The sequence below is a fragment of the Phascolarctos cinereus genome, unplaced genomic scaffold (assembly GCF_003287225.1).
Source record: "Phascolarctos cinereus isolate Bilbo 61053 unplaced genomic scaffold, phaCin_HiC Scaffold_4;HRSCAF=312, whole genome shotgun sequence".
Taxonomy (NCBI): Eukaryota; Metazoa; Chordata; class Mammalia; order Diprotodontia; family Phascolarctidae; genus Phascolarctos; species Phascolarctos cinereus.
In genome coordinates this window covers 95,003,124-95,030,169 of record NW_027555847.1, presented here as the reverse complement: position 1 = coordinate 95,030,169, position 27,046 = coordinate 95,003,124, and the positions used below count along the sequence as shown (strand labels likewise).

Genomic DNA, 27,046 nt, shown 5'->3' with positions numbered 1-27,046 from the left:
ACTTTACTAACAGTCTCACTGTTAGCAAATCACTTAAGCTCTATCTGCCTCAGTCTCCTCAACTGTAAAATGAGAATAATAATAGCACCTACCTCCCAGGTTGTTATGAAGATATAATGAGATCTGTAAAACACTTAGCACAGTACCTAGCACATAGTAGGTGCTATATTCTCCCCAGAGGATCTTGTGTGTGAAGGAGGAAGGTATATCCAGCCTGTCTGGTTGAGTAGAGGAGCGGAGGGAATATCTTATGCCAACCACTGTCATTAGGTCCCCTTAGTAAATGTCCTTAACTAAAAAGCTAATTCTGGCTGATTATCAACGGGAAGCACACCAGCAGGGTCATATGGTCACTAGAAACTAACTTCTCATTCTAGAACTCTGAATAGTAGTCATCAACTGAGCCCTGTGGGGAAGCCAACCTGTAAATTCAATTCTAAGTTGGGAGAGCAGCCCAGAGAAGGTGCTGCAATAATTAGATTAATTGAGGTGGGATATGAAACACCTGCTTTACATTCTCCCCTAGTTAAACATTTGCTGTCCCCAGCAAATCAACTGAAGGGATTTTAACAAAGCCCATAGTCCCAAGTCTCTAATGACTTGGACAGGTTTAAGCAGCTAGGGAAGTAAGTCACCCAGAATGGATGCTACATTGTTATTTCCCTCTCAACTGTGCTTCTGACTTTCTGGACTTCAATACTATGCCTCATCTACAGCTTTACCCCAAAACCTCCATGAGTGAGGCCTTCTCACCCTGGAACATCTCTTTGCTAAGCTGCACACCTTCTCTCATTGGTGAGTTCCTCCTGGAGCCTCTATTTTGATGAAAGCAACCTTCATTCCCCTCCCCCCCAATTATATTTTTGACTTTTTAGACTTCAATGCCACGATACCATGCCTGGTCCTTTTACCTCCCCTACAAATATCCTCCATTTTCTAGCCCCCTTTTGTGTGTGGTCTTCCTTCATAAAATTAAGTTTCTTGAAGGCAGGAACTGTCTTTCTTGAGAGTTTGGGACATAGCTTGACACATCATAAGCCTCTGATGGATGGACCAAACTCACACAGTCACCTCCTGAAAAGCAGTGTGTTCATAGATACATAATGACCAGGTGAGAGAGAAGGCATCTTCCCTTTCCTGATTCACAGTCACAGAAGTTCTTGCTTCACTGACCACCAAGAAGGAAAAAAGACTAAAAGAGTATCAAGGCAGCACTTTTGTCTGTGAATTCAGTTCTAGCTCAGCACCTCCTGAGGCACTGGTTCTGCCAAGTCTACAGTCATTTAAGACATTGTTCATCACACGGCACCAGCCCCTCAGTCACACACCGCTCGAACAGGCTTCCAAAGTTCAAATGTTGGACAGGACCAGTCAAGAAACACACGTGCATACTCAATATGGATGGTGTCAAACTCAAATAGAAACAGAGAGGGGTGTATATTGACTTAGGAAACCACAAATTAACATAATCTCTGCTGTACTGTATTTTTATTTATTTTGTGAAACATTTCCCAATTACATTTTAATCTGGTTGAACTGACAGGTGGCTCCAAGTATGATACTTTTGTTCTACAAAATTCATCAAGAAAGGCAAATTCAAGCATATCCTAAGGACTAAGCCCAAATTGATCAAGATTATACAAAGATTCAAAAGGGGGGGGCAATTCAAGAGTGTCTGATAGTATATGCAGTATTCCACATCCAGAGGTTCCACCCCTTCCATTTCAGCGACAGACTTTCCAGACCAGGACAAGTTTTCATAGTAGAAGCTTTTAGATCATAGGATTCTAGAAATTGAAGGGACCTCAGATAAGGAAACTGGGACTCAGAAGAAATATCTTGTCCAAAGTCACATAGCTAGTAAAGTAGCAGAACTCATTGGATATGAACCCATGTCCTCTGACTGCAACACCAAGACAGTCTACCTACAATAGTTTAAAAACAACAGAACATGTGTTCACTTTTTTAAAAAATGCTCAGCTTCAGGAAAAGTCTAAATCCTAAGAAAGAATAAAGAAACTAATTTTAACCAAAGTTTAATCTACCTGGTCCAGCAGGTGCAATCTTTTGACATAGGCTTCTTCAGTGTGGAGGAGTTCATTTGCAATGTTGAATAACTTCTGTGGCTCAGTACACTGAGAAGAAGAGACAAATGATCCTATTGAGAAGACCAGACCTCTTACAATGATCAAGTGTCAAATGAGAAAACACACGTAAATGCTTTGTAAATCTCCAAATGCTATATAAATATTCATTATTGATTACATTAACAACATTCCACAAATCTTAACACTGCCAGACAAAATGCTTTCTTCATAAGATGTTCTGAAAAGTAGACACTCCAATAAGTTCCAGTGATAGGACCTATGATAGGATTTAAAAGGCATTTTCCATACCACTATTATTATTCAAACTGAATGGTATTATCTTTAGTATCTATGTTACAAGGTTGTTGTAAGGATCAAATGAGATATTGTACTAAAGTGCTCTGTAAACTTTAAAATACAGCATAAAATCCATCTATTTCACCACTATTTTATTTTAAAGAATAATCATTACTATTATAGATGACATTTATATAGCACTTTAAGGTTTACAAAACAATGTAGCACAGCACCTATTCAATCCTCACTCCATTCTGTGATATAAGTATACCTATGCAAGTATGCCTACTAAGTATCACTATCTCCATTTTACAGATAAGGGAACTGAGGCTTAGAGAGGATAAGCAGCTTACCCAACTTCAGAGAGCTAACATATACTAGAAAGTGAATTAGAACATAGAGCTTTCCTGTCTTCCAATCCAGTGTTTTTTTTTTCTTGTACCATTTTGTCCCTCAAATAATCATATTGTCAATTTAAGAAAAACATTTGCCACTTCTTGGCTAATGACATGTAATATCAAGCAACAGAGTCAGATCAAGTCTAATACACACATAACAAAAATAATTTTTTTCTCAAAAATGGAATAAAAAAAAAGATAATAAGGAAAAAAAAGATAGCAGATACTTTGTTGTACAACCAGAGCTGTCACTGGAGTAGGACAAGTAGGGGTTTGGTGGCCTTACAATGTTTAGGGTCAGCCCGGTCTCTTCTTCTTCCAACCTATTTCACACATTGCTACCAGATTAAGTTGCCTGAAACTGCTTTCTCACCACTCCTCTTCTTGAACTAACTGCTGCAATCACTCTGTACTTAGCAGACCAAGCATATACTCACACTTCAGAGTTTTTAGACTTTTTGCTCACACCCTCCCTCCTCCTCAATACTGATCTAAACCCTAATCGTCTTTGAAGTCTATTGCATGAGGTTTTTCCTGAGTCTCCCAGCCCACAATGATGTTCTCTTTGTTCTTATATCAATTATCACTACTCCCTATTTGAAACACCATGTCATGCTATGTATAATTATCTTTTTGTGTCTAAGCTCTGTCTTCTAAAGTCTACTGTGAGGTCTGGTATGGTAGAAACTATCTCTTACACATTTTTAAGTCTAGTACCAAGCACAGGACCCTGTTTCAGTAGGTGCTCAGTAATTCTTTGCTGAATGAGTTTACCAAAAGTGGTCAGTGTTTTTCCCACTGCATTTATTCCTTTTGATCACGGTACCCTTCCCCCATCCCACATTACTGCTGTCTTTCTCCATTCCTAAATTGGACATTGCTCACTTGGCTTCATCCACGTATGTGGCTGAAAAGGCCATTCCATGCACGTTGGCCTGTTTGTACTTATAGCAGAAGCATCTTATATTTAGTCTAAAAGCTGTGGCTACTCTTTGTTCTGCATGGTGCACAGAGCCCTGGGTGCAGACACTTACCTTTTCAACAAATACTTGAAGAACTGAGCTTGACCCTTTGGATGTGCTGTCTCTATATCCCTCCCCTTTCTGCTTTCTCCCCTTATCCCTGCAGTGGAAACTGTTGGGAAGAGTGAAGGCCAGGGTGGAAGGAGGAGGGAGAAGAATGAAGAACTCAACCTTGGACCCAGGATGCATGTTTTAACAACTGCAGGTTGTACCTAAAGGGTTCCCATACTGCTCTGGACATTCATAGGTGTGGGACAGTGGCTAGAATATAGTTTAGGGACTGTGGCTTTGCCTTCACTGATTTATTTTCATACTAATTAGGGTAAAATATATCAGAGATTTTCACTGGTCACCTCCCAAATTGAGTTCTTGCTAGAGCTGCTGAAGCAACATCACAAATCAAGTATAGAAACTTTACTTCATGATGACCAGCCTCCTCTTCCTTCTCTTCATCCAACAAACACTGACCTAATGCCATTCTCTGGGCTGAGAGTTCTGTCATTCCAAAAAAAGCTACACCTCAGTCTCAAAGGCTTACAGCTAGAGGAAAAGACATGTGTGCTACAAATATCAATAGTAAAGGAGAGAGCATAAGGTGTCCTTAGAGGTTTAGGCAAAGTAGAAGTTGGGTAAAGAATCAGAGAAGAATTCGTGGAGGGAGCAGCACCTGGGAATCAATCACAACCCCCTACCCTCAAAAAACTTACAGGAAAGAAGAGGGAGAAGACATTTATATAGATGAGTCAGCACAGTATAGTGGAAAGCACTGGATTTGGAATCAAAGGACCTGAATTTGAATCCTGGTACTTAGTATTGATGTGATTTTAAACTGAGTAATTAACCCCTCTGGGCATCAGTTTCCTCATATGTAGAATGGGGGGTGGTAGGGTATGGACTACTTAGGATGCTTCTCCAGGAATCCAGGCGATATATACTAAGGAACAGAGCAGTTCCAGTGAGAAAGAAAAGGAGAGAATGTTTGTGAGGGATATTGAAGAGGTGGAATTGAAAGTTCACAGCAATTGACTGGATGTAGGAAGTGAGGAAGAAAGACAAAAGAAAGATGATTCTGGCTTTTTAAGCCTGGGTAACTGGAAAGAGGATCAATAACAACGATGAAGTCAAGGGGAGAGAAATGGTGGGTTTGGTTTGAGGTGGCTTCAAGGTATCCAGATAATGATTTCCAGCAGTTATCAGAAATACTAGCAGTGAACTCAGGCAAGATATCAGTACTAGGGATACAAATCAGGGGTTCAACTACACAGAGATGGTAGTTGAAGCCATGGGAATAAATGAAGTCATTAAGGAAGTGCTTGTAGAGATGGAAAAAGAGGGTCTAGGACAAATTCTAAAGGCATTCTTATAGTTAGGGTAAGGGAAGAGGACAATAAACCGGAAAGATAGGAAAGGGAGAATGAGGAAAAAATTAATGTCATGGAAGCCAGAGGAGTGAGTTTCAAGACAAGAAGAGGCAGTTAACCACAACAAATGCTGATAAAGATGAGAAAAGATCATTGGATATCAGTAATGGTAGTTTTCAAAGGAGAAGTTTCAGTTTAGAGGGGGCTTAGGCTAGGTTGCAGGAAGTTAAGGAAAAAGTAGGTGGTATTATATCTAAATTCTATATCTCTCCAGCTACTAGCACAGCACTTTGCATCTGATGCTAGGCATCAATAGATGTTTGCTGTTGAGGAAGTGGAGACATTGATTAAACTATAGATGGCTTTTTAAACAAGCATGGCTATAAGGGGATGCTCAGAAATAGGATAACTGTTAAAAAGATAGACAAGACAGGTCAAAGTCTGTTGTTTTCAGGATATGGGAAGTCTGGTAAATACCAAATCTCATTCTAATGGTTTTTCATCATATTATGGAGGGGACTGGGTTGTTCAAGACCATGCCAGAAGAGTACAGCTGTGTTCTCTAAGATGGAAAGGCTTTGAGTGTGGGGCTGGAAACGGGTTATATATCTTTTTTTTTCCAGGAGTGGCCTAAAATAGATCATCACTGGAAGACTAAACATCAAATTATGAAGTTTTTGGTCACAACTAATGAAAATTGTCTACTATGCTATAGAGGGGGCTACAGTCTGCATCAATCAAGGGAAGATTATATATTTCACAGCCTCTTGAGGGCACAGGTAGAGGGCTTTATCCTTGGTAAGGAAAAGGGATAGTAATAATAATAACTGACATTTATATAGTGCTTTCAAGTTTGCAAAGTGCTTTACATGCGTTTTATCATTTGATAATGATGATCCTTCCTCTGAGACAGAAAACAAGGAGAGGATAGGTAAAGATAGGGAAAATTTTTGAAACGTTAAGCTCCCATTGGATGAAATCTATCCCAATAAGGAAAGTTAGGAGGCTAGATCATCCTCTGACAGATCAAGAAGGAGGTTTTGGCCTTTAGGGATCTCTGCAATGGAGAGTTTTATTAGAAAGGCAGCTTGGTACGACAGAAAGTATACTGACTTGGAGACAAAGGACCTAGGTTCAAGTTCTACACCCTGACTTATTATTTGGGTGAGTCGGGTAAAGCCTTTCAACCTCTTCAAGACTTAGTTTCTTCAACTGTATATGAAAAGTGTTGGGTTAGCATGTTACAATGGAAAGAGTGATTGATAGAGTCCTAGGAAATGAGTTCAAATTATAGTCCTGCCACTTACTACCCATGTGACTTGGGCAAATCATATAACCTCTCCAGGTCTCACCTTCCTCATCTATAACATGAGAGTGATAGGACCAAAAACTACTAAGATTCCCTCCAACCTCCTTCTCCCACAGTAGATTAGGCTAGATTTTCCCTAAAAGGTGACAAAGTTGGGACTTGAAAGGTGGGCAAATCTCAAGCCCTGCCACCCTTGATGTAGCTTTCTGGCAGCCGTTGGCTGTGTTAATGTGGTTTTCTTGGTCACAAGGGGAATGAAAATCCCATCTATGTGGGCTTGGTGCCTCTCCAATTTGGTGGATTTCTGAAGACCATCCACCTAAGTCACTACACCCTGCTTTACAGAACAGATGTGTTTTCTTAGAGAGTGAGGCCTGCATCTGCCAAACTGAAGTGCTACTATACCTTGGTTGTAAATCCCACCTATGTTAGGGCTAAGTAAATGTCCTTTTGTGAACTATTTAATGACTTAAGTGTCTCATTTCTTCCTGACATCAATTTAGCACTAATAGGGTTTTTAAGGAGCTAAATTTTCTTTTTGCTGCAAAATTTTCCCATCTCCCCTTTATGTATTGGCATAGTCCAATCTCTTCAAGGAAGGATTTATAGATTCTACCAATATATTTTAATCCCCCACAGTGGCCAAATTAATGTGGGAAATGTTGATCTAAGCAACCAGGTATAATTGCTATAGATATTTCAGCACCAAGTAAAAAGGTTTTGGATGTTTCTTCTTGAAAAGGAATTGCAAAAGGAATTTCTGATTGGATTAGCTGACCTCTGAAATCCCTTTCAAATCAATGGTTTTCTCTTTAATTTCTCCTCCTCAACTTGCTACTTCCACAGCCTAAAACCATGCTCAGGTCTCCCAGCAATGTGAGTTGTTAGTGTTTTTGCTAATAACAATCTTACTGCTTCTATAACACTTCAATAAACCTGTAATCTCATCACTGTAGATACTGGTTCCAATGGTACAATTCACAACTTCTCCATGCTTCACTGTTCTCCCATAAATTGTCCTTGGGAAATCCATCCAATGTCTAGGAGCTTCCTCCAGACTTCTTGGCATGATGTGGATACCAATGTGTAGCACGAAGGCTATCCATCTGCTATTCCACCTTCTCAGTATGTGTCTCCTTTATAGTCACACATCCCTTTGATAATCTTTTATGTCACTTCTTATGATGATCCTATGACTCTGTCATTTCATCAAGCTCTTGTCCCTATATATCTAACAACTCTCTTTCTCTTCACTGCTAAACCCTAGAAGTAGTATCAACTTCCTCACCATCTGCTCACTTTTCAACACTTCATAATCCAGTTTCCAACTCAATCACTTTGGTCTCTTAAAGGTAAAGAGTGACTTCTTAAGTGTCAAGTCCAATGTTGTTGAGGTTTTTTCCTGTCCTCCTTCTTTTCCTCTCTCTTGGCAAAGATAGGTAAGAGCCAGGCTGCAGAGGACTTTAAGCCATAGGCTATTCTGATACCCTCTTCAACCCTTCCTATAAGGCTATTCCTCAAGGTCATTTTTTTAATCTCTATATCCTCAAGGCTTAACACAGGGCCCTGCACACAACACTTGTTTATTAAACATTTGCCAAATTGAACTGAAATGCAGAAATACAAAAAAAGTGGTCAGAACTATAAGAACAGTGTCAAGAGTGCTAAAACACACAGTTGTAGATTATAAAAATTTTCTGATAACAACAAAAGTTTTCTTAAAAACAAAAGCTTGTTAACAGTGTTCAAGTAAAAAGAATAAGGATAATCTTATTCAATAAAATAACCAAGTTGGCACTGAGAAGGAAGAATTAATATATTATTATTTTTATTTCTTCTCTTTAACCAGTATTTCAAACTCAAAAGGGTAGAATACAAATCATAGAAAGAGAACAAAAACCCAGAAAGGTGAAGAAAAAGCAAGATAGTACCTAGACGATTTACATTGACTCATCTCCAAGATTAGACAAATGAAATTCCACAGAGGTGAAGCTTACAAATGGGATCCAGGAATTAGTGCTAGTAATCTCTGAGAACTCATGGAAAACAGGAGGATTCTGGAATCTGTAAACTAGTAAATGTCATTGTACTTTCAAAAAAAAAAGAATGTGGATCCTAGCAAACACAGATAAGGAAATTTGATGCATATTTCTAGTAATATTCTAGAAAAGATTGTTAAGCAGATGTTTATGATTATTTACACAAGAACAAGGTGATGACTAAGAGTCAATGTGAGTTCACTAAGAACAAGTCATGCTAAACCGGATCACCAGACTGGCAGAACAGAAAATGCTTGAGACATAGTATATCTGGCTTTTGGCAAGTCATTTGACAACATCTCAAGTTTTCCTTCTAGATATATTAGAGAAAAGGCAGCTAAATGATGGCACAGTTAAGGTGAATTAGCAGGTAACTCAACAATTATATTAAACTTGTGCTAATTAATGATTCTGTTAAATGGGGAAAATGGAGGCTTTCATGGCTCTTCTTGAACAAATCCTGTTTAGCATTTTTATCAATGAGCCAGATACAAAAGAAACAAAGCAATATGTTTGTCAAATTTCAGAAGACAAAAAGCTGAAAGAACTAATACGACAGATGAATGCATCAAGACTCAAAGCAATTTTAATAGGCTAGAATTCTGTTAACCAAAAAGGTGAAATTTAATGGGAATAAGTATAAAACATTGCAGCCGTAGGAGGTTAAAATAAATCAATTGCACAGCACAGGATGAAACGACCTACTTGGCTTGCTAACAGTTAACATGACAATGACCTTTTAATTGATCATAAGCTCAATATGAGACAATGGTGTGAAAGCAGCTTCTAAAAAAATGCTAACACAATCTAGGATTACAAAAATAGAAGCAAGTATTCAGAAAACAGAAAGTAATACCTACACTGTCCTCTGCACTAATCAAGCCACATTCTGAGAACTGTTTTCACTGCTAGGAACCATTTGTTAAAAGATACTACAAATTTGATTGTTTGCAGTGAAGGACAATTAAGACAGTTAAGGTTCTGAATGCCAGGTTGTAAGGAGATATTTATTGTGGAGAAGAGAAGATGAAAGGAGATATGATTGTTTTCTTCAACTATCTGAAGCCTTAGGTGAGAGAATATTTAAGACTTGTATAGCTCCAAAGGGCAAAACTAGACCATGAGTGGAAATTACAAAAAGATAAATTTTGGTTCAGTATAGGGAAGAGCTGCCTTAAAAGCTACAGCTATCTTACCAAAGGGTGGCCCGATCTGGGAGGTTCATTCCAACTCATACAGACATGAATCTACATCACAGAGAGATGGGATAGGAGGTTGGACAAGATGACCTCTACAATCCTTTCCAAATCTAAGATTCTTGATTTTAAGATTCAATAGGAAAATTTAAAAGCATTATTTTAAAGAGGACTTGACAGCGCTGGAAAGGTCATTTCTTTCCCTAAGATGAAAACGATCTTTTGACAGCACATATCTAAAATCTAAAATACATAGTTACTTATAACTTTTTAAAGAATGAAATGAGACCTTCAAAATACCCCATCATGAAATAGTTGTCACTAAGACTGCCCAATTTTGTAATCTCCTTAAAATGCTCCCACTGGTGTCCTATTGCTGAAGCCATCCAGACGCCCCTAAATAATGTTGTTGTTGTTCAGTCATTTTCAGTCACATCTGACTCTTCGTGACCTTAGTTGGAATTTTCTTAGCAAAGATACTAGAGCAGTTTGCCATTTCCTTCTCCAGCTCATTTTACAGAGGAGACTGAGGCAAACAGGGTTAAGTGCAGGGTCTCATAGTTAAGTGTCTGAGGCTGCATTTGAACTCAGGTCCTCCTGACTCCAGGCCCAGTGCTCTATCCATTGTACCACCCAGTAACATTTAGTGTTATTTCAATCATATAGGAAATTCTTTTTAAGGAATGGTGATAATCCAGTGTCCAAACCTTATGAATCCATTAACAATCAGTCCTCACCCCCCATAATCCAATGTTCTGGCCGAATTCCAACCTGGGTAATTACTTCCTGCTAGTACAGGTACCCCAGTAGTTTTCAATTAAGTACAATATTATATGCTTCCTTTCCTCAGTTGCTCTGTAGGAAAAACCAGGGAAGTTCTTTTCTCTAGATTACTAGTGGAAAAAGCCACATCTATGGCTGGCTCATACATCCAAAGATTTCCATGTGGAAAAACTGCAAAACAGTGATTGCTCTACAAGGTAATTATTACTCTTGCAGCCTATCCAGAGCACTGCCCACCCTCAGAACACCAACTGTTGAAAGCACTTCTTCCTGCACTAACAGGTCAATAAGGCTGTCTTTATAGACTTTCACAGCCAGCCCATACAGCTTTCAAAAATGCCAGCTGTAACTTGGTATTGTCCTTGAAAACTGTAGGTCTTTTTATTTTGATGGTGTGAGTGACCATGAGGCAGAAAGAAATGTTGATCAGCTTTTATTTGTGCTCCTTCTAGGAAAGTACAATCTTGGAGGATGAGGTGGTTTTAGATTTATCCAACATACTCAGACCATTCCAAATGAATTCCAAATGTTTCTAGACATGATTCCCATCACTCCTTTGTACTGACAGTATACTGTCACCTACCATTGCCTACTACATTCTCTCCTCTGATCCTCATAAGAAACCTGCAAGGCAGGGAAGAACAGGGCAGGGCTCATTATCCCCAACTGAGTAATAGGCCACATTTTGACAGAGCTTTAAGGTTTACAAAATCCCTTCTTTCCCAAAGCCCTATGGAATAGGTAATATAACCATTCCCATTTTACAGATGAAGAAACTGAGGCTCAGACAGTTTAGTTGGCTTGCTCGTGGTCATACACTTAGTGTCACAACTAGGGCTGGAACCCAGATTTTTTTAAACTTTAAATCCAGTGAGTATTCTTTCCCCTATACTAACATTAACAATAATAGCTAGCACTTATATAAAAACAATGTCTGGTCAACATGACAAAACAGGAAAATGATAAATGATAAATGTTGGAGAAGATGTGGGAAAACTGGAACACTAATGCATTGTTGGTGGAGTTGCAAAATGATCCAACCATTTTGCAGAGCAATTTGGAACTATGCCCAAAGGGCTATAAAAATGTGCATACCCTTTGACCCAGCAATAGCACTTTTAGGGCTATATCCCAAAGAGATCATACAAATGGGAAAAGGACCTACATGTACAAAAATATTTATAGCAGCTCTTTTAGTGGTGGCAAAGAATTGGAAATTGAGAGGATCCCCATCAATTGGGGAATGGCTGAATAAGTTGTGGCATATGAATGTAATGGAATACTATTGTGCTATAAGAAATGAGGAACAGGCAGACTTCAGAAAAACCTGGAAAGACTTGTATGGTCTGATGCTGAGTGAAATGAGCAGAACCAGAACGTTGCACACGATAACAGCCATGTTATGCTATGACTAATATTGATAGGTTTAACCCTTCTCAGCAATACAAGAATCTAAGACATCTCCAAAGGCCTCCAGATGGAAAATGCGATCCATATCCAAAGAAAGAACTATGGAGTTTGAATACAGATCGAAGCATACTATTTTAAAAAAAATTTTTTTTTTAGGCAATTGGGGTTAAGTTACTTGTCCAGGTCACACAGCTAGTGTCAAGTGTTTGGTCTGAGGCCAGATTTCAACTCAGGTCTTCCTGACTTCAGGGCCAGTGCTCTATCCACTGCGCCACCTAGCAGCCCTCCAAAGCATACTATTTGCTAGTTTTTTTCTTCTGTTGTATTTTGTTTCCTCTTTCTGGTGGTTCCTCACATTAGTTCTAATTCTTATCTACAACATCACTAATGTGAAAATATGTTTAATAGGAATATATCTGTATAGCCTATATCAGATTGCGCACCGTCTTGGGGAAGGAGGGAGGGAGGGAAGGGGAGAAAAATTTAAAACTCAAAAGCTTATGGAAGTGATTGTTGATAATTCAAAATAAATCAATTAAATAGAAAAAAAAAAGAAAAGCAATGTCTGTAGGTATGTATAAAATAAACCTCAAATTGATCCTAACAACCTTAGGCGCTATTATGTTAACCATTTTGCAGATAAAGAAATTAAGGTTGAGAGACGTTAAGTGAGGTGCCCAGGGTCACAAAGTGACCCCTGGAAGTAAATGAAGGAGGATCTGAACTTAGGTCTTCTTGACTCCAAGTCTAACACTCTGTCCACTGAAACACCTGTATCATACCGTCTCCTACCTTGAATGCAGAACGCAATTTTGGAATACGGCTTGAATATAGCCAGCTGTCATGCTCCCCACTCTGACCCTTTTAGCCCCCTCCTAGAGTCTGAGTACAGGGAGAGAGTGGGAGAAGGGAGGGAGAGGGAGAAAAAGAGACACATGGTAGGTAGAGGAAAAGGGAGGAGAAGAGAGGGAGATAGGAAAAGAGAAAGAGAGAGAAAGAGAGAGAGACGGAGAGAGAACCATGATGACTAGCTCCATTAGGGACAGGATCACCATCAGCACCAGGCCCCAAAGTGGGCATGAATGTTCCTCCTTCATCACAAGGGAGGGGACTGAAGCTACAAAAGGCTAAATGACTTGACCAAGATCACACAGTCAATGAAAGTTCTGATAAGAACCCATCTCCTGAATCCAAGTCCACCACTAATTACATTTGTACTTAGATCTATGTTTTAGTTATGAGTGTGGTGTAGCGGAAAGAGCCTTGGATTTGAAATGAAATCAAGTGAGTTCATATCCCACCTCTGTCATTTAATACCTGTGTGAGCTTGAGTGAATCTTAAATCTCTGTATCTCAGGTTCCTCACCTGTAAAATGAGGAGGAGGTGACTAGATGACCTTTACTGTCCCTTCTAGCTCTGAATCTATGATCCTGTGATGATGGTAAACAATAACCTCCACCTGAGAAGAACACTACAATGAGTAGTAAGCAAATTTTTCAAATGCTAGGCACATTTTAGGTGCTAAATAAATGTTTTTTGACCTGGATTAAATTCAAAGTGTAGGACAGAGATATTCAAAGTACTTTAACTAGTAGACCCATTTAATTCAACTCAACAAATACCTATCAAATACAAAACCCTGTCCTGGGTGCTGAACAGGTCAAAAGGCCACCAATTCCCTCTTTATCTGTGACAAAAACACCTTTCTAGAATACATAGGAGGAAATATATTGGGTCTTAATGAGAGCCCCAAATTAAGAATATTATTTGAAAAAAAATCATTGACACTCAAAATGTAGATGTTTCTAATTTGGAGGGTGAGGGGGACCATACCAGCGATTTCATTGGTGTAGGGACCCTTCAAAAGAGGAAACTTCCTCTTCCCAATGCACACTGGCACCTGCCCTGTAACTTATAGTCTTAGAGAGCTGCCTGGGTTTATTAAGAGGTTTAGTGACTTTTTCAGGGTCACACAGACAGTATGTGTGGGGCAAAGTTGGCTCTTTATAAACTATGCTAAACTTCCACTCTTGCTGTCATATTTTAAGAGAGGAGTCTCTAGCCTGTTGGACGGTCTTCCAAAGAGTTCATTTAGGATTTTATACTATCATCTACATTCCTGGTCCCTCTATTCTCGGGGAAGAAAGAGTAATTATTTAATAACATTAAAGGGACCAGATATGAGAAATGGTACAGGACAATTCAGTTACAGGGAAAAGGACAACAGATTCTTTTGCCGGGCAAAATCCCCTTGGTGATACCCAGTAGGGGGTAGGGAAGCTAAAGAAACTACAAATGGATGTGGAAAAGTGGGCATCTTACCTTTGCTACATCTAGGTCTTCTCCCTTTGGCATATCTGCTGTTTCTGGCTCTTCACTGCTGCCCTCATCAACATCACTGTCAGCTTCTTGAGCTACCTCTTTCTGGGCATCACCAGGTGAGCTCGCATTCCGCTCTCCTTCAGGCTCTATCTCAGCTAGGAGGCCTGGGGTGGGGTATTTCTTGTGCTCTCCTCCTTCGTCAGTTGGAAAGGTCTCTCCTGCTACACTACAGGAAGGGCTGTCAATGCCACTGTCTCTGTTAGGTATTTTCCCATTGCTGCCCTGCTCAACAGCTGGGGCTTTTGCCCCATCCCTCCCCATGGTCTCTTTATTAGGCTTAGCAGAAGAACAGTCATCAAAGCTTTGCTGTCCCCTATGTGGAGTTCTCTTATTTTGCCCAAGTCTGTACTGGATGGTTCTGCAAGGCCCAGCACAGATGGCTGGCTTCCGTCTCTCTTGTTTTTCTCACTTGAGTCTCCAGAGCCAAAGCCCAGCTCGCAGTCTGCAGTGTTGGGGGATGGTGATGAGCCCAATCCTGACTCCATCCTAAAGGGTAAATGGGACTGGCTCCTCTGGAGAACAGGAATGGGATGCCTGCAATGAAAAGAGAAAGAAAAAGGTGAGTCTGTGAGGAGCTAAGGTATTCACCATACACTGCATCGAATGCATGGCACAGCATTTGACCCAAAACACCATGAGCTTAACAAATACCTCCTCAGTATAGACATGCCCACATAAAACAAAGCCGTACAAATCAGGGGCAAATGCCTAATGTATTGGACCTGCTCACAGAAAAAAACAATAAGGTGTTCAAGAGCAAAAGGAGAACATGACATATCTTTCAAGGACATGGCTGCCTTGGAGAAGAATACATATTTGCAAAGAAGAGGGAACTGTCCAAACATGCAGATCTTTAATGATTAAAACCAACAACAGTGACCAGACCCCAGGCTAGGTGAAGACATAGATCCCAACCCTTCTTCCTGTCCTATCCAAAACAAAACAAAGGTACAAGACCCCGAGGCCACTTCTCTGTTCTGAATCAGAATCAGAATCAAAATCACAGAATGCTGGAACTTAGGACATTAGAGGTCATTTTATCCAATCCTCATTTTACACTGGATATAACTGAGGCCCAGAAAAGGTAAGGGATTGTCCAATGTCATAAAAACTCAATTCTCATTCAAAATCTAGGGTTCTTTCTGCTACACCAAAGAGAATTTTCAACCTGCAGAGACCTTAGAGATTGTATAGTTTCCTCATTTTGCAGACAAGGAAGCAGCCTCAAAGAGAGGAAGTCACCTACCCAAGGTCACACAATAGGTTATTGACGGATATAGAACACAAGTCTACTGGATCCTGGTCTAGTATATTTTCCCTTCTACCATACTACCTACAGATATTATGTATGAGAATATTCTAACACACATTTCATTCTGTTCATAGAGGCCATTTTATGTATAAATACTATAATGTAAATATAAAATCCTATATATCTACAAATATATGAATATCCTATTACATACATACAAAAATATCCTATTAAGTGAGGTATGTCTACTAATCCAGCTGCTGCCCAACAAACTAGAAATGCATCTGGTAAAAAAAAAAAATCATTGTGGAAGAGTCCAGAGCTACTTCAATCTTTTACATTAAAGAACAGTAATTTTCACTTTTACATTTCTTCTCATTTGGGAATTTCAAAGTGCTTGGACATGTAAAACTGGATTTTTTACAATGCTTCTTTGAAGGAGTCAAAATTAAAGCTTAGATGCTGAGTTCATAGGAGCTCCATTGTGTGGTTAGCATATTTACATGAACCAGAAAAGATGCCAATTCGTTTTATTTACTGAAAATGCAATTCAAAGATTCAGAGACCATCAGAGCTGGAAGGGATTCCTATAACACATCTAGTCCTGGAGCTCTTAACCTGGAAGGGATTCATAAATAGATTTTGGAGAGTCTACGGTATTACACGGAAAAAAAAATCATACCTTTATTTTCACTAACCTCTAATTGATATTTAGCATTTTCTTCAATTATTTAAAAATCTTAATCTAAGAAAGGATCAATTTAAGTAGCTTGCCAGAGGAGCTCATGACATAGAGAAGGTTAAGAACTCTTATTCTAATCTAATCCATTTATTTTACTGAGGAAAAAGCTTAAATCCAGAGAGGTCAAGCCACTTATTCAAGTTCTTTCATCCTGCACCTGGAAAACAATAAGACAGAATTACCAGATGCTTTCAAACTTTTCAATCAGGCTGCTGATGTCTGGTGAAATCTGTGTTTCTCCTTCTGCAGACAGCAGGGTCCTGGATGGCCTTGGGTCAGCCGGCAAAGGTCTACGAGGTGCCGGAGGTATTCGCTGCAAATCTCTTTCTTGCCCAAGTGGTCTGAAATGGACAGGCTTAGGAGGTACTAAAAAGAAAATTTTAACAGAGTCAAAATGTACTTTTTTCCTATTGTAACATATATCAACAAAGACAATTAGTCTAACTTCTGGAGGAAAAAAATGAGCACTGTAAGCTCATATCACATGGTTGCATCCTGTGTAGGTCACTTATATTCTCAACATAGCCACATTTTAATATCAAAAACAATGACCATATTTTCCTATGTTCCTCTATACCCACTCTATCACATAAAAAAGAGTCCTGACAGACAGGCAGATATTCTTGTTACCCAACAGGATATTTTCCTATCCAAAGTCTTGATTGTGTAAGGGCACATACAGAAATGCTTCCCAATACAGCATTAGTTCCTGTCTCATGCTTCCTTCTCAAAGACTATAACCAAAATGAAAAAAAATTCCATTATGTGTTAGTCTTTGCAAATGGGCAACAAATACTAGCTGGCACACAGCTGCATGCACAGCAGCACGCCTAGTAAACAACCACCCACGTAACCCAAGGTAAGAGCTGGTTTCCCCTTCCCCTTGTTTCTTGTAGGACAGTCTTCGTCACACACTTCCTTCCTCATTTGCTGAGCAGAATAAATATGATTCTGGCCTAAGCAATCTGTCTAGTAGGCTGAGGGGAAGTTTAATGAGAAGACTGAGCTTACAGTTGTTCAAAAGGCTCTCTGCTGGTACACACACTAGGAAAAGCTTAATCATGAATTCACAGGATTGAGGGTTAGAAGGAGCTTTAGAGGTCATCTAGCATATATACCCTTCATTTTAGAAGGGGAAACTAAGACTAAGAGAGGTGACTTCCCCAAGGCAATACAAGCAGTAAATGGCGGAGCCAGATTCATGCCAAGGTCCTTTGATTGAAATTCAGTATTCTTTCTACTGCACCATCTAAGCATTCCTTCATTCTCACTTTTTTCATGTCATTGGAATGATTTTTACATGGTCTTTTAAGTATTCTTCACAGTTAATTTATTAGTACTTAATATTTGTTGAAGAAATGGTCTCTAAAAAGAGACCATTGAAAAGGAAGATAAAACTCTAATAATAATTCCAGATGAATTTTCTTTAAAGGCCAAATTCTGACCATAGCAACCTAGTTCACTTTAATAAATGATCATTAAACATATTCTATGTACAGAATTCTATGCTAGATACTGCCAGAGATAAGCAAACCCTGCCCTCAATGAGCTTACAGTAGCTTAGGGAGATAAAAAAAGGTAGCTATAACACAAACTAGAATGTGGAAAATGCATAGAAGACTTGAAATAGAGAATGGGCAAAGGAGGAAGGACGAAACCTCTTCTGGGGGGTGTTACATAGAAGGTAAAGTTTGGCAGAGAAAATCCATATTCTATTAAATTTCTCTCATAATACAGATGTTTAATTGAAATTTCTATAATCAGATACAACAAAATTTTCCATATGGAAAAAAATACTCTAATATAAGTATCATGACAATGATTCCTGAAGCATAAATTGGCTATGTCCTATCTGAGATCCATCAGTCAGTTTAAAGAAATGCACATAATTAGACCGTCAATACCTCCTTTGGGCAGCTAGGTGGCACAGTGGATAGAAAGCAACAGGTCTACAGCCAAGATCTTCCTGAGTTCCAATCTAGCCTCAGATACTTACTAGCTGTGTGACCCTAGGCAAGTCACTTAATCCTGTTTGCCTCAGTCTCCTCATCTGTAAAATGAGCTGGAGAAGGAAAGGGCAAACCAATATCTCTGCCAAGAAAACCCCAAATAGGTAATGGAGAGTGGGACACAACTAAAAAAATGACTTAGCATTAAAGTCCCTTTATCCCACTTAAGGATGGCAAAGTTAGTTCCCAAAGCTTCATGATTTTCTGAAATAAAGGATGGCTGAGGTATATTCTCATTTTTCTATTTTAAAAGGAAGATGTGGTGGAGGAGAGAGTTTGGAACTCAAAGTTTTAAAAACTAATGTTAAAAAAATAAAAATTTTTTAAAAAGATGTGCTTGTGTGTGTGTGTGCGTGTGTGTGTGTGTGTGTGTATTGGGGAGGTGTGAGTAAGGACAGTTTTCCAGTAAAATTTTAGAACCTGAAGGTACAAATGCCTATAAATCTATACTATTTGCCTCCAGGGGCTGTTGTGAAAAAGGATTTTAAAACTATAAAGTGAAATACAAACATGAGCTGGCATAATTAACATCATCTCTAGAAAATAAAGCCCCTGGCCATAAATATGGCTTCCCACTACAAGGCAACTCATTTTTGCTAAGTTGCCCTGACAAGTGATTGGCACAGAAGGCACCAGTCTGCACTGATAGGAGTTTCTTCACTAAGAGTTCTATATGACAGTAAAATCACAGATCTAGCTAAAAATAAATGGCTACAAAGCATTTTAATACATGAACTCATGTGACCCTCACTACAGCCCTGTGAGATACGTGATTCAAGTAACATTATCCCCATTTCACAGATGAGGGAACTGAGTGACGTGCCTTGAGATCATAAAACTAGTAACTGTTGATGCCAGGACGAGAACTCAGGTCATCTAACTCCTAGTCTGGTGTTTTTGTTGGTTGTTTGGTTGTTTGGTTTTTTGGGGAGGCATTTGGGGCTAAGTGACTTGCCCAGGGTCACACAGCTAGTAAATGTCAAATGTCTGAGGCTAAATTTGAACTCAGGTCCTCCTGATTCTAGGGCTGGTGCTCTATTCACTGTGCCACCTAGCTGCCCCTAGTCTGGTGTTTTCCCCACTATAACATGCTGCCTTTCTACGTAGAATCAAAGTTTAGTGATTAAAGGGACCTCGGAGCTCATCTAGTATAATCTCTTCTACAGTGCACGAATATCTTCTATGGTATCCCTAACTGGTGGTCATACAATCTCCATTTGATTTCTCTGCTGAAGGGAGGTAGAGAGGTACAACAGGCTAGCAGCAAGATCACGGAACTTGTGCTTGGAGTCAGGAAAGACCTGAGTTCAGATTCCAGCTCCAGCACTTACTAGCAGCACGACCCTGGACAAGCCAATTAACCTCTCTCAGACTCAGTTTTCTCACCCTATAAAATGGAAATAATACTTGTAATACTTCAAAGGGCCATTGTAAAGAGGAAATGAGACAATATGTAGTACAGTGTGTTGCAAAACTTAAAACAACATGAAGTCAACTGTTATTACTGGGAGCTCACTGCTTTAGAAAGCAATTCATTCCACTGTTGGACAGCTCTGATTGTCAGTCCCTTCCAGATCTAAGGTTCTATAATTTAATGGCTTTAATGAAAAAATATGGCAAAAGAGCCACTTCAAGGAGCATGTTTCCTACTACTTAGTAAGTACTAATCCTCACTCAGAGCTGAGAAAAGAGGACTACTCTCATTTCTAGTTAAAAATGTGAATGAAATACTCTGCCCTAAACCTTCCTGCACAATGGACCACTGAACAAAAAATCTATCTTTGACAGCACTTAAGTTGTAAAGTCTACACTAAAAGGAGCAAAATGGTTATCAGGCTAAATTCCTTGAGTCTAATAAAGAAGATCATTTATTTATTCCCACTGTCTCTCTTCCTAAATATTTTAATTACAATAACATACTAACAGAGCTGGAAAGGGATCTCAAAAATTATCTAGTACAACCTCTTCATTTTACAGATGGGGAAACTGAGGCCCAGAAAGGGTTAAGATGGTCTGAGGTTAAACTGCAACTTAGCCTCCTCACAAGCAAGGACTCAACATAACATAAATGTAAGGGACTGAAAACAGCTTGGCCAATTATGACAAAGTTGGTTAAAGTAAGAAACTCTACAATTAAATAACCAGTCAAATTAATTTGAAAGAAAAATTGGACGAAAAAAGACACCCAAACACTTGCCTCGGGGTTTCTTCGGAGGGTGTGTTTTGGCAGCTGGACATTTGGTCTGAGGTCTTTTTCCCTGTTGCTGGGCACATTGTACAGGGCTGAGGCTTTGCAACTGGTCGTCTGCCTCTGGTGCTGGTGGTGAGTCAGAACGGTTTTCACCTGCAACAGGAGCAGGACTAGGGGCAGAGACTGAAGAATGATCTGAAATGGGAAGAAAGAGACAGAATGAATACACATTTCCTTTCCCTTAACAACTAGCCTCCATTTCTCTCTCAGACACCTATTTCATTTAAATATGTGCAAATAAAAACAGACTTACTTACGTCACTATTTTTAAATTTCCATGTGGAATAGCTGTTGTTCAAAGGATCACAGACAGTTTAAAAGAGCTTAGAGATCATCTAGTTTAATTCCTTCATTTTATATAGGAGGTAACTAGGCCAAAAGAGAAAGAGGGTCTAAGAGCCCATGGTCACCCAGGTAGTAAGGAGGATAACAGATTTAGAACTAGAAGGGACCTCAGAACATCTAGTCCCTCCCTCATTTACAGAGGAAGAAACCTGAGCCCCAGCAGAGCTAAGATTGGAACCCAAGACCTCTGGATCATGTCATAAGTAATTCCATCAACCAGTCCAGAGGGCAATGTATGGACAAGCACAGTTAACAGAAAGCTCACTGGATCTGAAGTCAGAAGACTTGGGTGAAAATCCTGTCATGCTACTTATTACTTACATGAGCTTGAGCAAGCCACCTGATTCTACTCTAAGCCTTACTTTGTTCATCTGTAAAATGAGTTCCTTGACCTAGATGATGTCTAAGGTTCTTCCAACTTGAAGACCCATGATCTTGTGACCACTGTCATTTAAAAATCTGGAAATTTCTTCCAACGTCTTCATCACAACATTACAGCATAAGTATTTTCAGCTTAAGGAACCAATACACAGGCTGGGTCAAATATACAGTTTCTATACTTTTGAAAACAGGATCAAAATCTAGTCCATACAGTAGATCAATCAGGCTGCCTCGGAAACCAGTCTGGACAGGCTGACCAGCTACTGGGATAAGCTGTTTGGAAACATGCTATTATTTTGATTCAAAAAACATGTGTGTGGGGGGGAAGGTATCTCAGAGGTCATTATTTAGACACAGCCAGAAGCTACGAAGATTTCCTAGTCTACATAAGGATTAGCCATTTCCATCACAAACAGGGAATAAAGCCATTATTTTGCACTTCTTGCTTAGTAAAATGAAATCAATGGCATCTCTTCACGTGTCTGATATAAAGATTTTAAACATGAAATTCTATTAAGCAAATGAGTCTATCACTCTATTGTAGCAAATTATCTCTCTAAGCAATATACTGTTACCCTGTCTAATAAGTTATCTTTATGCAGATTTCACAAATTTATAATGGTTCTTGGAGCACTTTTGCAATTATCATTATATTCTTCCTAGCATAATAAATGCTTCTTTATACAAACCTAAACTAGTTTCAATAAGCTTCTGCAGTACAGTATTATTCTATGAAACTCTGATGCATTTTGACATACCACACCCCCCTCCCAAAAAAAACATATATCCAGGAAAGTTTATTTTTTGCTGTTTCAAGTGACTTTTGAATGCTTATTCTCCACACTAGACCACCACCACCATCAAAATGACTCTTCAAAATCCATCTTACTTTATGAAGCCTTCCCAGATTGATCAGAGTAGAGCTCATAGCTTCAAACTCCAAACTATTCTCTTTGGATGGGATGTCAAGATGATTTAATATTACATGGTACAGATGATGAAGCTAAAGCTCTCAGAGGGGAAAAGACATGACCAAGGACCCACAGTGAATTACTAATTGATCTGGGACTTGAACACATACCACGTCCCAGTCCAAGGCTCTTTATGTTATACCATATGGGCTTCTGTTGTGGAGAATGCAACAGTATGACAGGACAGGATTGTACACTGGAAATAAAAGGACCTATGAGCTCCTGTTTGAATGTAAATTCTTTGAAAAATGGTACTGTTTCATTTACAGTATTTGTTTCCCCAGCAGCTGGCACAGTACCTGGCACAGAACAGGTGCTTAATAACTAGTGGTTGACTGCTTGATAACAAAACTGCTCTGCTTGTCTGCGTCTCAAGGAGCAGTTTATTACAGTTTCATTGTTGCAGACTGTCTGACCTAGACAGTAATCTTGAGAGAAGGGTAACCACTTGTTAAATTTAATATACTTAAACTACTCCACAGAGAATTTAGAACAATTCAATTAAATATGTATGAAGTACCTACTACGTATAAGTACTATGCTATGCGCTCAGGATAAAAGACAAAAATGAAATTATCCCTGTCCCCAAGAAGCCTACGTTCTACTGGGGGAATATAACATGTACATGGATAAATAAATACAAATCAATTTCGATAAGAGAATTAATAATTAGTGGACTCAGGAAAGGCCGTCCATAGGAGGAAATAAGTATGCTTTAAACGTAATCTCGAAATTCTAACAAGTAGAAGAGACAAAGTGCAGTTCAGACAATGGCATTAAGAAGCAGAGCACAGAACAACAACGTCAAACAGCAGAGAAGTCAGTTTGATTAGTACAGAGTGTGTGTGAAGGGGTATAATATAAAGTAACAATAGAGAGCTGAGTAGGACATAGCAGAAGACTTTAAATACGAGGCTGAAGATTTAGTATTTTATTCTAGAGGCAACAGGGAACTACTAAAGATTTCTGAATAGGGTACTGACAAGGTAAAATGTGTGTTTTGAGAATATTGATCTGTCAATAGTGTGAAGGATGGAATAAAGAGAGAAGAGCCTGGAAGCAGAAGACCTATTAGGAAGGCATAACAATAGTCCAGGTGAGAGGTGATAAGAATCTGAACTAGAGTAGAGGTTGCATGAAAGAAGAGATGGGGGGAGGGCAGCGAGGTGGTGCAGTGGATACAGCATCAGCCCTCAAGTGAGGAGGACCTTAGTTCAAATCTGACATCAGACAAAACACTTGATACATACTAGCTGTGTATCCCCGGGCAAGTCACTTAACCCCAATTGCCTAAAAAAAAATTTTTTTTAAAAAGAAGAGAAGGGGACAGATGTGAGGATATTGTGGTGATAAAAGCTATAAGACTTGACAACTTCCAATCATGGCATCGTATTTTTATTCTTTATGAGGGATGAAAAGGAAATATGATGACTCTGATAGGGTTGTGAACTTGGTTGATAAGAATGATGGTGGTGGTATTTTCCAGTTAAAATAGGGAAATGTGAAAGAAGGGCAGACTTTGAGTGGAAGAAGAAAGATGAGTTTCATTTTGGAGGTCTTATTTTTTTAGATGAATTTGAGATGCCTACAGGACACCCAGGAGATATCCAGCAGGCAATTGGTAGTGCAAGACTTGATTCCAGGAGAGATGAGGGCTGGATAGGTATATTTGGGAGCCATCTGTGTAGAGATATTGAATATATGAAAGCAGATAAGGTATCAAGGGAAAGCTATTTTTTTATCCTTCATTCGTGAAGAGGACCATGACATCAGGAAGGTGATGCCATGACATGAAAATGAATTGGATTTGTGAAGGAGGGCTGTGCAAAGTCCCCAGCCTCACTTTCTTCTCCACAGCCACCTGGATCCGGCAGGCCCTATCTGCTATCCCCTTCCAAGGAATACTTCATACCACTGCCTAAATAATATTACATATAGTGCTGCTCGGGTCTCTTCTCCTTTCACACATTATCAACGGTTTCTTATCGCTTATCAATTAAAATTCAGGCTCCTTTGCCTGGTATTCAAGGTCTTCCACATTCTGATGCTACTCATTATTTCTATGTATCCTTCATAGCCAAAATGGTTTAATCTATGTCCCATCCCACCCCTAAGCTTTCATAATTCTCTGTCTTTGTGCATATTCCCCTACATCTAGAAAGCCTTCCCTTATCCCTATTTGTTAATGAATTGATCATCCTTTGGGACCTACATCAAGTTCTACCTTCTCTATGAACCTTTTCTTGATTCTCTTAGTAAGAAACAATCTTTCTTTTCTCAGATCTCATCTCACACTTTGTTGGAACCTCACTTATGCATTTATAACATCCTATTTTATGGTCAAGTTTTATATGCATGTCACATAACTAGCTTGACAAAGTACTTTAAGGTTTGCAAAACATTTTATCTAAGTTATTTCAGTTGATATTCATCTTAAGATCTCATCTTATGAGAACACAACTCATGTATTCTTTTTCTTTTCTTTTTGGCTAGGAAATGGGGTTAAGTGATTTGCCAGGGTCACGCAGCTAATACGTATCAAAGGTCTGAGGCCAAATTTGAACTCAGGTCCTCCTGACTCCAGGGCCAGTGCTCTATCCACTGTGCCACCTAGCCACCCTCTATCTCACATCTTCTTATCTCCATTTTACAGATGAGGAAACTGACCCACAAGGAGGTTGAGGGACTTGCACAGAGTCAGATATCTATTGTGTCTGTAGCAAGATTTGAACTCAGGTCTTCCTGTCTCCAAGTTTTTTCCTTCATCTACTGGCTTGCTGCTCCCTCTCTCCTAGGATGTAAGCAAACTGAAGGCAGAGATCATGTCTGATTCACCTTTATATTCTCACCCAGGACAAGCACAGAGCTCTTCACAACAGGTAGTTAATATTTAGTGAATTTAGCTGACTGAACACTGAGTTGAGAATCAGGAGGCCTGTACTATATTTCCAGCTCTCTACTAACTCACTCTGTGATCTTGGATAAATCATTTAATCTCTCTAGGTCTCAGTTTTCTAATTTGTAAAATAAGGAGTCTGATCTAAATGGTCTAAGGCCAGGACTTAGGTCTTACTAAGACCTCTTTGTACTGAACACAGAGTGAGTTGTGGCTGTCTGGATGGGAGAGAGTGAGTCAGTCCTGAAATGCCCTGAGTGTGGGGGGAGGAAAAACCAAAAATCCATCCCCAAGGAGTTCATTTCGGTTTAATGAGGACAGTGAAACTTAAGGTAACTTCAGTTTCCTATCTGCAAAATGAGAGGGCTAGGGACCAAGGTCCCTAGATCCATTCTAGCTCTTCTAGGAATCTTGAATTTTTTTTTTAAAAGGAAACAAGCAAACTCTACCCTGTGTAGACTCAAAGATATGAGTGTGGCACACATGTGTGTATTCTGGTGTTTATTTGTATTTATTAGCTTTTTAGATAATTCTAAAGTAATAATACTGCTACAATCTTTAAAAGATACAACACTGGCTCTTTGTAAATTTTATGTTTCAAGTAGAATCTAACAAAGAATCTATTAATGTTATATAAAGCAGAACTTCACCACAGGACACTCAGAACCAGGGACAAACCACTTCCTATGCCTGCATCTCCCACAAGCCTGACCAGCCTGCCCACCAGCCGCCGGCCCCCTGCCTGACACTGCCAGCCTCTGTTTGCCTCAAAGACAGTCAACAACAAAATCCTGTAGTGGCTCAAGCTGTGGATTCCATATATATTTTATCTTTTCTGGACATTTTCTCTCATGATGTTAGAAAATAATATATCTCAATGTGGAAAAAAAAAAACCTGTTCTAGTCTAGGCTCCACCATTAACTCACTTTGTGACCTTAGGCAAGGCCCTCCCCCTCTGGTCCTCAGTTTCCTCTTCTGTACCATGAGCAGGTTGAATTAAATGGTTTCTGAGGTCATTACACATCTGGCATTCTTTACTCATAAGGAGCCATTTATACCTGCTGATTTTGAAAAAATCACTGAACCAGGCCAGGCTAAAAAAAATTATTATTTGGAAAAATTCTTAATTCGGTCATTAGCAAAAGCCAAGTAATGACATAGTTCTCTGTTTTTAAATCTAGAGGAATGAGGGGTGGGGGATGGAGAGGGTGAGGGTCTCTTAGAACTGCCCAGGCTTATGTATCTTCAAACTTACCAAGGGTGAGTCAAGGTCTCTTCAAGCTGAGAGGCCTTCACTGCCCAGAGCTCAGGCAAAAACCGCTCTTTGTGCATTTATTATCCCTGCACTGCTAGCATTCAGACATCAGAGCCCTTTCTGATGGTTTATCCAATGTCTCCAGGAACTATCCAATCATTTGTTATACTCTGCATGGCCTGAAAGCCCAAGGTCCAACCTTTTCCTTGAAGAAATAGTTTATTGCCTTTTTTTCAGGTCTCATCCCAGCTTTGGGAATTCTTTTGCTTAACCTTATTTTGTATTACTCCCAGCCTGAATAAATTGGGGTAAAAAAAAGGACAAGGGGGGGGGGCAGCTAGGTGATGCAGTGGATAGAGCACCCGCCCTGGATTCAGAAGGACCGGAGTTCAAATACGGCCTCAGACACATAACACTTACTAGCTGTGTTACCCTGGGCAAGTCACTTAACCCCATTGCCTAGCAAAAACAAACAAAAACAAAAAACAAAAAAAGGACAATGTGATACAGTGGTTAGAATTTAAAATGTTCACTGGTTTTGGCATGGAAAGTGGTGGGAAGAAATGGGAAGAGATTGCAGAGAGAATAAGAACCCTGGACTCACTGAGATGTCACTCAGTATATGGAGCTGCCACCCAGTTTCCTTGTGGTTTCTCCC

At 39.4% G+C, this 27,046-nt stretch overlaps 1 protein-coding gene across 1 annotated transcript in view; it reads right to left on the bottom strand.

Moving 5' to 3' along the window:
• FGD3 (FYVE, RhoGEF and PH domain containing 3) overlaps window positions 1-27,046 on the bottom strand; it is a 198,263-nt gene that overhangs the window by 76,812 nt on the left and 94,405 nt on the right. The window contains 5 exon segments of the mRNA XM_020999038.2: window positions 2,046-2,135; window positions 14,226-14,593; window positions 14,596-14,819; window positions 16,462-16,645; window positions 20,486-20,674. Of these exon segments, the coding sequence (XP_020854697.2) occupies window positions 2,046-2,135; window positions 14,226-14,593; window positions 14,596-14,819; window positions 16,462-16,645; window positions 20,486-20,674 (1,055 nt within the window).